The 12,771-nt window shown below is 42.2% G+C and overlaps 1 protein-coding gene across 7 annotated transcripts in view; it reads left to right on the top strand.

Annotated features, from left to right (window-relative positions):
- The window catches only part of eya4 (EYA transcriptional coactivator and phosphatase 4), a 41,945-nt gene that overhangs the window by 19,286 nt on the left and 9,888 nt on the right, over positions 1-12,771 (top strand). For 5 of the 7 annotated variants that reach the window (XM_070848826.1, XM_070848830.1, XM_070848829.1 and 2 more), the window contains 9 exons: positions 2,041-2,090; positions 4,267-4,388; positions 7,026-7,109; positions 8,105-8,182; positions 8,870-8,936; positions 9,138-9,280; positions 9,889-10,032; positions 10,267-10,349; positions 11,436-11,610. In XM_070848826.1, coding sequence (XP_070704927.1) covers positions 2,041-2,090; positions 4,267-4,388; positions 7,026-7,109; positions 8,105-8,182; positions 8,870-8,936; positions 9,138-9,280; positions 9,889-10,032; positions 10,267-10,349; positions 11,436-11,610 — 946 coding nt within the window. The remainder of the gene's footprint in view (positions 1-2,040; positions 2,091-4,266; positions 4,389-7,025; positions 7,110-8,104; positions 8,183-8,869; positions 8,937-9,137; positions 9,281-9,888; positions 10,033-10,266; positions 10,350-11,435; positions 11,611-12,771) is intronic. The other 2 variants (XM_070848827.1, XM_070848831.1) reach the window with 1 other exon arrangement.

Genomic DNA, 12,771 nt, shown 5'->3' on the forward strand with positions numbered 1-12,771 from the left:
AGTCCGCGGGCTGAACAGGTTGTGTTCCAAACCGGTCACCAGGCCAACCAGGTCAAAGGTCACCTATTTGAGTTGCTCAGATGACACAAATGGTCCTTCAGGTATCATGGCCACCTACGAGAACACTAAGAGACCCTTCGTTTTGTTATTAGAGGTGAAATTGTGTCTTACTGCAAGATATTGTTGTATGACAGCTTTTCATCAGTAGGGTAGATTTAATGGTATCAGTAGGATCATTAACATTGTGTGCACTGGATATGTCAAGTGTCTACTGTAAAGTTTTAGCAACAGGAAAAAATATGTTGTATTTTAAAAAGAAAAAAAAATAGAAAACAAAACAAAAAATAGTAATATTAAATGTTTGGGACTATATTAAACATGGAAGTTGTGTTTTACAAAGATAAAAGAAGTGAGATTGTGAGAGATGTGAGACTCCGGGAGGTCAGCACTGAGCGAAAGTGTGCAGCGGATAAAGCACAATGATAAAAGCTTTTCGGGATCAAAGCCTGCGTGTGCTTGTGTTTTCACAGATCATGTTGAGACAGAAACAGCCTGGGTCGTGTGTTTCCGTGTGTGTGTGAGAGCGTGTGCACATGCGGGCCGTGTGTACACCAGTGTTCGTATGTAGCCCTGCCTTGTGCGTTATATGTGGATTGTAGTTTCTCACGGCCATGCTGTTGATGCCGTGACTGACAGCCTTGTTAAATTTCAGTAAAGCATGAAACGTGACATGAAAGTGGCTTGTGTGTCTGTGTGTGTCTGTGTGTGTGTGTGCGTGCGTGTGTGTGCGTGGGTAAAGTGATCCACACGAGGGCACCAGCTAACCTTTGAACCCTGTCTTAAACAGCTAAGTGCTGCTTCTTATTCGCTCTCAGCAGGATCCTCTAATCAAAACCATAACACCACAATACACGCAAAAATACACACACTGTCTCACACACACACAGACGTCCTACTTTCCAAATACCTGGAGTTTAGTGTCTGCTTGGCAAAGCACTTTCTCTGTATAGTTACCTGTGATTGCGATAATGTGCAAATGACTTGAATATATGCTGTCTGGGTGAATTTGACCGCACGTGTGTGTGCGTTTGTATGTGCATTTCCATGCGCGGGTGTGTGTTTGGCACCTCGCGCGTACCCTACACCTCGACAGTGTGTTGACACAGTGATTATAGGGCAGCTGGTACACATTGGCCCTCGCTCCGCCCTGCATTTACTGTTCTAATTAGTTCCTGTTCCAAATAAGAGAGAGGAATTTTAATAGAGAACCGCTGCTCTGCCGTTTAGCTCTGCATACCCTCACACACGGCAATGCACATAAAACCAGCCTGTGTGCGCTGCGGTGGAAAAGGCACCGAGGCTGAAGTGTGTTTTCTTAGTCCTTTTTTTTTTTCTATCAATGATGAAGAAAAAGTTCCAGCGCACGGTGATTGACATGGCCAAATGTCTCGGTTACCCCCAAAGTCGAGGCTCGATTTAGTGTCTACGATGACCCGTTTAAGGGTGGAGAGTGAACCCTGTGACCTAACATGACCCCACCGTGACCCTTCAACTCTTTAAGTGTTGGGGAAGGGGCTTGAGCTCCGAATGGGGCAGGGTCAAGGGTGAACAAGGGAAAGTTAATATGTGTCACTTAGTCGCACTTAGTTAGCACTTCTGTCACGCTGGTGGCCACAATCACAGACACTGGCTCTTGATTTATTATGATTTCTACATTTTAGTAGCATTTTAAGAATCAGAAAATTGAAGTCAACTGCTCTCTTTTGCACTTTTCTGTTTACTTTGAGGTCATTTTACATCAGGTTTGAGTTCTGTCTCTCGCTGGCAGAATTTTCTCTGTGTTGTGTGGCAGGAATTTATGTTGTTGCTATTCACAACAGTCCATGATACTAATATAGTTTGCTTTCTTCATAAACACTGGTTTATGAGGCTGGTTTATGGCGCACTAAACGCTGGTCCTTATGAAGTGTATGTGTGTAATGTAATGTGTGTGGTTGCGTGTGTTTAGTTAACATTTCCTCTGGTATGGTTTCTCTGCAGGTGAAGAAATCACACAGTGAATCTCATGTTCCAGACCCTTCAGACGCCAGGTACGCTCACGTGTCTGTTTGTATAATATGACAAACAACATTTAGTTTTTCAGAACTCCGTGTATGTGTGTGTGTGTGTGTGTGTGTGTGTGTCCTAGTTCTCTGGTCATGGTGCACAGAGGTGAGGTTTCACTGCAGTTGCGAGCTGTGATGAGGTCATCAACACTTTCCCAAGACCTCCCAATGCCTGACACACACACACACACACAGAGGAAAGATATACAGATCCAATGGAAGGACAAGCAAAGGGAGCATGCTGTACACAGTCATTTATTCAGAGCTCACTCTGTTGATCGACAGTCAATAAATAATTTGTCATTTTTCAAGTGAAAATCATGCAAAAATGAGGAGATTTGCTGTATTATGTGATTGTAAATTTAATATCTTTGGATTTTGGATTTTTGGTTGGAGAAAACAAGACATTTGAAGACGCCGCCTTATGCTCTGTGAAGTTGTAATGGCCATTTCTGCATTAGCTTTTAAGTATTTATACGCTGAAAGATAAATTGATTACTTGAAACAATAATAGAAAATAAATCAATAATGAAAATAATCCTGAGTTGCTAGCCTAGAGCTATTTATTTCACACCAATGCGTCGTAAATTGCTGCAGCTTATTTTTTCAATGAACGGACATAATGTGAAAACCAGAAAAGAGTTTATGAAACACCAACTCCTGCCATCGCCTCCCGAGAGGAGCGAAACTGAGAGGAGAGAAAAAAAAAAAAAAGGACAAGGAGGGGAGAGACAGAATCATTTCCTGCTGTTGAGAGACAAAAGAAAAGGATGGATGAAGAGTGTGGAAGCACACAAGAGAGAGAGAAAGAGAGTGAAAAGTGAAAAAGCACCATAATCTGTGAAAGTTATTGCCATGTATTGCAGGGATATTCTAGGCTTTTGGTCGAAGTCACGGCTTGGCTCAGTATCTCGTCCACCATAAATCATTGTTGACATTAAAACAGTGATCAGTGTTTTCAGTTCAAAATATACACAAGAGCAGAATGAGTGTTTAGCTGTAAATAGGGGAAAAAAAGACAGTCGATTTAAAGTGTTTCTCACTTTTGCACCCTTAAGCTGTGTCTTTCTCGTGTGCTGAAGGCTATGAGTTTATACCTGTCAGTCTGTCTGTGGGTTGCAGTCATGTGTGGCGCTGCTATCTGCCCATAGCATTGAGATGGCATGCTTCCAGACCACGACACAGATGTACCGTACACACACTCTCATTAGGACACACACACACTCACACACACACAGACAGACTGGTGGAACGGCAGCCCGCATTTGTTTAATTCTCCCTCCATCTCTGCCATTTCTCGCTTTGATGTCTCGCACAAAAGCACGAGTGTGACCGACCTGCGGGCAGCGTGAGACTACACACACACATGCACACAAATGTTCATATGAGTAACTGTCCATGCACACATTGACTCAACATTAACCCATGTCTTTCACCGAAGCACAAATCTGGGTTTGTGGCAGCAGTGATGAAGAGTCATGAGCCCTTGTTTTATGTTGCTTTTCTTACAGAGTGCGTACATGAAAATGTATTAAAAACACTCGCACCTCTGACTGTGGGAAACGGACCCCAAGGAGGGATGTTATTGCCACAGTAACAACAAATGGGGATCCACTATGAATATGCATCTTCACTCTGCTAATGTCTTTATTTACTTCCACTTCCAACCCTCCACACACACATACACATACCCACACACACTCTCACTCTACCAATACCACCTTGTGTGCTGGTTCGTCCCAGTCATGCATGTGGAACACATTGTAAAACTAAAGCATGCTGGCAGGCTGTGGGTTTGTATTGGAGCCCAGAAGTGCACACACACACACACACACACACACACACACACACACACACACACACACACTCTATAAAAGAGCCAGCAGGCCCGCAGACAATGTCTAACGCCTCTGAACACATGCTCATGTAAGCTAACTAGTACGAAGAAGCATGAGGTTTATGACTGTGTGTGTTTGTGTGTGTGTGTGTGGTTCATGTGTGGATATACGGTGTGTCACTAAATATGTTCAGTGAGATCTTAACATAATATATAGAGGGGGGATATTCCCTGCTGTGAGAGCATATTACTGTTGATCTGTTCTTCATTCAAAAATCGCAGTTCATCTCATTTTCTCCCCCTCCACCCCCTCCCTCCTTGTAGGTCTATGGAAATGCAGGACCTAGCCAGTCCTCATAACCGTGTGGGAGGTGGAGATTCGACGGGCTCCAAGCTGGACAAGAACAACCTTGGCAGCCCCTCCATCACCACCAATGGAACAGGAGGTGAGAGGGCAGCACATGTTTTGTGCTACAGTAATGAATGAGCAGTTGTGTCAATGGTAGACAAGTCAGATTTAGTGTTTCAAACATTGTTTTTTCCTTCTTTTTTCTTTTTTTTTGTATGGTCTCATGTTTTTAGACCAATTCTATTTTAGATTTGTATTCAGTCACCAATGAGAATCCTAAACACTGGAAAGTCAAAATGTGCTGAGCAATTACTTAATAAAAACTGTGTTTTTGCATTCCACTTGGAAGAAATTGTTTGACATTTTGGGAAATACACTTATTCACTTTCATAGAGTCAGATAAAAAGACTGATGCCACTTTCATGTCTGTATAATAAATACGCTAAACTAATCTGTCGACTACTGACTGGAGCTTCTCCAGTCAGTAGTCGACGGATCAGTTTAGCTTAAAGACTAGAAACAGCAGAAAGCAGCTATCTTGGCATGTTGATACTTTGTACAGATGAAACGAGATATAGTATATTAATTAGTGAGCTTTAAAATTGGCCGTTGGGTGGATTTGATCACCTTTGGTTATAACCAGACGAGCTGTCTTCCTCTGTGTCCAGTCATTATGCTGAGCTAAGCGATTCCTGGCTGTAGCTTCGTATTTACCGTACTGACGTGAGAGTGGCATCAATTTTCTCATCTGATACTCGACAAGAAAGCAAATAAGCATATTTTCCATAATGTTAAATTATTCCTTTAAGGGCTTTGTAGCTCAATCTGTTTTCATCTGAAATGAAAACCAGTAAAAGAGTGAGTGATCTCTGAAGTTGGGCATCAGACACTGAGAAAACCCACTATTTCAGACAACACCTCGACACATCATACTGGCACCTACTGATGTCTTATTCCTGAACCTAAATAAGAAAATACATTAAGTCTAAACACCTCTACTGTACATACTGGCCATTGTTTGTTTGGGAGAGATGCATTTACATCTACTTGCTCCAACAGAGGTAAAAAGGGCATCATTTTGCGCTGTGCCTTGTAAATCATTTTGTGCAAAAACAGCTGATGAGTTTATCGCAATGAAATCTCTTGCAAAATCAACATGTAGGAAGATTTTGAACATGCAGAGATAAGTACTTTTTAAGGAATTTATAGAGACGGATGGAGACGCGCACATGCAAACGCACGCATACACACACCCCACGCTGGCAGGAGGACTTGAGTAAACCACTGGAGAATGTGTGTAAACACACGGTAAAGCACTTCTGCTCTCCTCCGCTAACCGCGGGGCAAAGTGTGTGTGTGTGTGTGTGTGTGTGTGTGTGTTAAAGTGTATATATGCGAGTGCAAGCCCAAAATCCCACTGGAAACTATTTCCTCTACAAGAGCATTAAAGCATCACCGCTCTCTCTTAGATGTCAACACCAGTGAGCCCTCTCCTCTCTTTTCGTCCCCTTTTCTTTTTCTTTCTTTTCTTTGCCTCAGTCCGTCTATGTTTCACTCTCCTTCTCATCTTTGGCTTTTTTCACCCCTGATCTCCCCCTCTCTCTCGTCGTCTGTCCTCTGCAATAATTTTTGACAGAGCGGCTTGATGTAATAGCGCTGGATGTAAGTGCTTTTGTCGAGGGTGATCCTTTGATCTATTGCTGATTTAGGAGGCAAGGGAAACCACTTTTAATAGTAAATGCAATGGAAAAAGTGAGATACTGCATTTTAGTCAACTTGATGTGTCAACACACACACAGTCACAGAAATAGCCGTGCTCGGAGTGGACTTAACAGCGAATTCAGACCATATTAGAGGACATTAAATCATTTTTGATGAGCTCACAGTTAATGGTTTAAGCAGACAGAGCTGGGACTACATGCTCGCAGCCAAAACAAACTACATACCCAACATTCCCCTCACCTGACATCAGCCAGAGTTTGGGCCTGTGGGTCATCTCCATAGCAACTCATTTGTCTTCATTAGGGTTCGTCCAGTGGGTTGTATTGCTCCCCAAGGGGATTAATGAAGTTTTCATGAATCAAATGGATTTCTCAGATGGTCACTGATGAGTTTTAATCGTGTTCAGAATGAAACGAGAACAGTAACTGAAAAACATCAGTGAGGATGTTATGGTGGTTAACAGGTGTGCCTCTCTGTGAAGAATGGTTTGGGAAATACACTTTTTTGCTGGTTGAGAGTTAGTCGAGAACATTGATACCGCTCTCATATCTCTGTTAAAGGGGCTATAATCAATATTCTTTATATTTACAATGGATCACACGACTTCTTGTATGTGAAAGCCACAGATAATTATCATCCAACTCGGCTGTACAGAGAGTTTTGGCATCTTTCAGCTCATTGTTTTGGTTTTATAGCCTATAACTTTCCTGTTTTGCTTCACTCACATCGATATAGTTTTCAGCATCAGCAGACAGTTGTTTTCAGTGAAGAACCTGTGCACTACCACCAAATTGCAGAGGAACACAAATGGTGACTATCTGCTAATAGTAGTGGAGCATTAAGCTGCTAAAGAGCGTATTTCCCAAAATCTAACTATTTCTTTAAAACTACCTTCTACAATACAAATGTCTACGCTTTAAAATGATCAACACCATGTCCCATATACCTGAGAGTGGTATCTGGTACTCAGTGCGTCGTATCCTCACCACCTTCCCACCTTGCACCCCTTTAGGTGAAAACATGACAGTTCTAAACACGGCTGATTGGCTGTTGGGCTGCAGCAGCCCGCCCCCTGCCCCGGGCTCCAAGGACTATGGTACAGAGGTGCATGTGTGTGAATCCAAGGCCAGAAGCCATAAAATATTTCCTTAAATGCAAAAAGAATGGGTTTCTATAGTTTGGGCTGGTCCTAGATCTGATGTTTTTTTGTGCCAGGTTTGCATTGATTTTCATTTGCTGTGTTCTCTGCTCTTTGGATCCCATTGTGAATTTATCACAGCGTGTGTGGAGTTGTTATACATCTGCAGGGTTCCCACCAGTCAACAAAGATATATAAAACTGGGGAATTTGATGAATTTGCTGGGTAAGTACTTAAAGCTGGAGTGCGGGACTGACATATACATAAACGTCCGTTACATTCAAGCCCTTGTTAGGCGAGGTCACACAATGCCGGTTAAGCCTATGTCCATCAGGTTAGTTTTTACAGTTTTTTACAGTTTGTCCTGAAATTCTCATGCTGGTGCACCGGTAGTGATGTGTTTTACATTTCATAAATATCTGTGAATAGACATACTGAATACTTTCTAAAGTGGTGCATCATTCTGATTAATTACTAAGTAATCCCTCATTACTTTATGAACTATTCTACTTGTTTACTTCATTCCACATTACTTAGTAACTACGTAAGTAGTGATGCCCTATTAGACTAACATACCCTTTTTGTATCCAGTGATTTTTTTTTACTACATTCGTTGTTTAATCACTCACTGCCAGAAGGGGGAGACAAGAGTTCCGCACTTCGGGTTTAACTAACTTAACTAAAAATTCAACACCAAAAAAACCAAGAGAGCATGAAACCTTTAGGTCATGGTGTTTTGACTTGGTTATAGATTATCAGTTATAGTGGGAACCCTGCACACAGCATTTGCTCCCATACTGGAACTGCATGGTAGTTTCCTGCTCTTTTCTCAATAAGGTTTTCTTTGTGTGTGTGTGTGTGTGTGTGTGTGTGTGTGTGTGTGTGAGTGTGTGTTGGAACTTCTTACTGCCCCCACCCTCCCCCCCAACACTGATCTTTTCGTCTTCCTTAAGTGAAAACAGAGCCTATGAACAACAGCGATACAGTCACTACGACAGGCGACACAGCACTGGACACATACGCAGGCTCAGGTAACACACACTCCAGCACACAGAAACGCACACATGTACAATTATCTCATCAAGGAAAAAACTAATTGGCATGTCTCTGTACTAGTCGGCTCTGCATGACTCTTTCCCCAGACAGACACAAACACCATCATCCATTGCAGCTCAGTGGTAGGCCTGCTGAAAGCTTTAATCCCGTGAAGTATTGCCTGTCCTTGGATTGCGTCATCAAAGGCTGGCAGAGGGATGAGAGAGAGCGAGAGACATTTTTACACTCGTCTTTTTTTTAGACTTGCACACGACCCTTTGCTCCTCCACGTTGCAACACACACACACACACCGATACACAAAACCATTAAGCAACGCACAGTGAGGGTTTTGAAGCAGCGGGGTGTTTGTCAGTATTGAGCTCTGACATCTCAATGACCACAAACAGACATTGTGTTTTACAATGAGGCCCGCTGTAAGGGTTTCATAGACTACAGTGCTCTCTGAAGGGGGTGAACTTGGCCACTTTCCATTCAAAATGCTGCAAATTATGTTTACTGAAACAGCATTTCAACTCCGACTGCTGGAGGCCTTGAATTGAGCTTGAATTGTGTGGTTTTTTTTTTTTGTAAAATGTAAAAGGTAACGGAAGATTTGAGCTGACACCATGCATATCCCAGTGTTTCCTTGTTGTTTTTGATTATTGTGCTGTACTGTTTTTAGTAATCACCAGCAGCGGGTATAGCCCTCGTTCAGCCCACCAGTACTCCCCACCTCTCTACCCGTCAAAGTAAGTCTGACTTTTTACACAAGAGTATCTGCTTTTTAAGAGTTCTTATCAGTAGTCTTTCCCCTTCTGCAACACAGATCATTTTAAACTAAATATTACCCATCTACCTGCCAAAATTGGTCATTTTTTCTTCACAATTCAGTCCTTCATTGTTCTGTTCTGCCACCGTTCACCTCACCTGTCATTCCTCTCCCATCCCAGGCCCTACCCTCACATTCTCTCCACACCGGCAGCCCCTCCCATGCCGACATACGCTGGTCAACCCCAGTTCAGCAGCATGCAGCAGTCGACCGTCTACACTGCGTACTCTCAGACAGGACAGGCATACGGACTGTCCACCTATGGTACTGATGAAAACACACACACAAAGACACATACTGGCATCCAGTAGCTGCACTAACTAGCACATTTGAGCTGGGTCTTATTTTGTAATCCACACTGAAAAAAGAATGAGCCTCTATGTGTCAAAGAAGAAAATACATTCGAAATGTACTCTGATCTATGTGTGATACTATTGAATATCAGCACATTGTTGGATGTTTTCTGTGTGATTAAAAATTGACAGATTAACTTTGACTTTTCTGTTTTGATTGGCTGTTGTGATTGGCTCTGAAATTAGCAAGCAAACAAGGCTGTAAAGACGTCATTTAAACTGTAGCGAGGTAGATGACGTCAGTTAAAACCTACTGAGGAAATATAAAAACTGATTTTGTAAAAACTGAAAGAGAGAAATACTTAAAATTAAGTCTTTTCACCCTTACAAGCATGACATAGTGAGATCTTTTGAAGCCAAACCAAAGGGTGACAGAAAATGCAACGCAATGCAAGTAAATCATCAGAAATATTGTTGAAAATATGTAGTTTTATGAAAACAAATTATGATTATGCACCAGTTTATAGAAGTACGTGGTACTTGTATGATATTCTGTGTTCTTTTTTTTCCTTATCGCAGACCTTGGCGTGATGCTGCCGGGCATTAAGACAGAGAGCGGCCTGGCTCAGAGTCAGTCTCCTCTGCAGACGGGCCTCAGCTACAGCCCCGGCTTCACCACACCTCAGCCCGGACAGACTGCATACTCACCTTATCAGATGCCAGGTCAGTTTCGAAACATATACTGTCAAACAGCTCAGTGTTTAATGCTGCACTTATCAGCAGTTTAATAACATAAGCATGCATAGTTTTCCTGTTCAGAATGAGGGAGATATCATCCTGTTATATATTCTTTCTGAAAATGAGTTCATTTCATTTCACTTCAAGTTTAAATGTGTAAAACGTTTCTGTCTCCATTTTTCTTCTCTGTCTAATTTCCTTTCTTCTGTTTGTCCCAAGGTTCCAGTTTCACACCTTCCTCAGGCCTCTATGCCACCAACAACTCAGTGTCCAACCCCGCCAACTACACTGCCACACAGCAGGTACCTCACTGTCTCCATAATGAGTGTGTGTGTGTGTGTGATTGTGTGTGTGCACAGGCTTGTCCTTTAATTCAAACCTGGATCGCTGGCACAGTCCAGCTGAACGTTAGCTTAAGTAATTTTCCCAGGCCAATAAGAAAGCCCATTTCCTAAGGGAGCTCTGGTCAGAGCAGATCAACCACGCTACATGTTTGCTCTGAGTGGGCAAGTGAATGACGTTTTCCTCATTATGGCGGCTCAAACCAAAGATGAGGACTTTGTATGGTGCAGTTGCGATAGTATTTGAGAGCCGAAGTGGTTTTACAGTCCCACTCCCACACAACTTTCCTCATTCAGAGCCACTTGGAGAAATGAAATCTAATTAGACTGTGACCTTGCAACAGGGACAAACTTGGGAAAGAAACAGACTATTAGTCTTTGTGAAAGAGTGTTTTGTTCTGAATATTTCTCTATGTCCATATGATGAATTGTATTGTGGTAGTAAAATGCTTAAAGGGGGATTTCAGTGTCCTGCTATGATAGATGTGGCTGTTTACAGGAAGAAAGTCAAGGCTTGGCTTGTGTGGGTGGATTAAGGGGAATATAGTGTGTGTGTATGAGTTTAACAGAAAAAGAGTGAGCAACAAAGAGACGGAAAGGGAGAGAGAAACTGATTGAAAGCACGTCTGTATGTATACATTATGTGTGAGTATGCATACTTGCATACACACATTGCTGACCGCACGCCAACTGTGCATGTGTGTGCGTGCGTGTGCACATTCATGTGGTGTGCTTCACTTTATAAGGACTTGTAGAGATGGATATAGTGACAGGTTTAGAGCACTGACTCATAAAAGTGCCCATCTCCACTGGGTCAGTAAAAAGCAGCAACACAAGGCTTTAATTGTTTTGGAGATATAAAATACAGAATTCAGGGAATAAAAGATGGGAACACTTGTAAAATCTCTCTCAAAAGTCAGTCTGAACCTTCCTAGAAAAGTAAAACATCTCCATTTTCCTGTTTTTTTTTCCCTCTTTTGGTTATTTCATCCCTGCTCTTTGCACTGTGTCTCACTTTGCGCTCATAAGTCATGTTGTTCCCTGCAGGATTATCCCTCATACACGACGTTTGGCCAAAACCAGTATGCCCAGTATTATGCCGCCTCCACTTACGGGACTTATATGACCTCCAACAGCGTGGATGGCACAGGCTCCACGGCAGCGTACCAGCTGCAAGATCCCACCCCTGCCATTACCGGACAGGCTGCTGAACTTCACCCTGGTTTGTATTAAATAAAGACAGAAATGCACACACACACACACACACACACACACACCAGTCAAACCACCGACACTCTACCACAGTTCTAACTTCATAAATATGCAAACAAATGTCAGGTTTTTCACCGTTCCTTGATACTGGCTCTGTAATCTTGTTTCCACTAGAAAAATACCACAGTTTGGGTAACTGAGTTCAAAACTCTCTTTCAGCAATGATGAAGCACAGGAAGTAACTTCAGACTGTAGCCATAGTTACCTGGCATCACATTCGCTAATTGGCGAATGTTTACACTAGCCTCAGAGACTTTGATTAGAGTGAACTTATGTTAAATATTGCACTTCTGTAGACGAGTCAGAGAAAGACAAAGAAAGAGCTGAAGTGCACCCATACGTACAGAAATATGGCTTGGTATTAAATTTTTTGTTTCTGTTTTTTTTTTTTTTTAACATTTTTCTCTGGTTTATCTTGGCTGTAATTCAGAAAGCCTGATTAAAGGAGCTTATCATTCTTCCTGTCACTGGCACTTTCCCTCTCGCTGCTTCTCTCACTATTTCTCTTTTTTTTCTCCGAATTGCAGTTGGTATCTGTTTTTTTTTTCTTTTTTTCTTCTTCTTTTGTCGCTCACATGCTCTTTGTCTTTGCCTCTCTCTGCCTGTCTCCCTGATTGAGACATAACAATATGAGAGCCGAAGCTTAGAGTCTGGTTCTAGTTACCACACAGCAGTGGAAGCATATGGCATTAGCAGGGTGTGTGTGTGCACAAGGAATGTGTGTGTGCTCATGTATGCTCTGGCAGAATTTTGTATGTACAGTATCTTTGCAAGAAGCATCATATTACCTCACTTTTCTAATTTATTGCACAGCTCCATCTTCCCCCTCCTCTATTAAATCTTGACATTGGATGTTATCATGAATCAGTCAGAACACCAGTGGTATTCTTGTTTAGGTTTCTTGGTAGCGTTTAAGTTGTCTGTTGTGCCAATTACCTTGAATTATTAAACCTGACAAGAGGGCTTATTACTGTACAAAGTCTGAGTTATTGCTTTTCCTGAAGTGGATACAACTCCGGAGCACCTGTGGGATCAGCTCAAACCACGTCATTACTGTTGCTTTAATTCAGCGAATATAGTTTGCGATCTCGTGTGCAGTTTCAGACAGACA

Source organism: Pempheris klunzingeri, chromosome 18 (assembly GCF_042242105.1).
Source record: "Pempheris klunzingeri isolate RE-2024b chromosome 18, fPemKlu1.hap1, whole genome shotgun sequence".
Lineage (NCBI taxonomy): Eukaryota > Metazoa > Chordata > Actinopteri > Acropomatiformes > Pempheridae > Pempheris > Pempheris klunzingeri.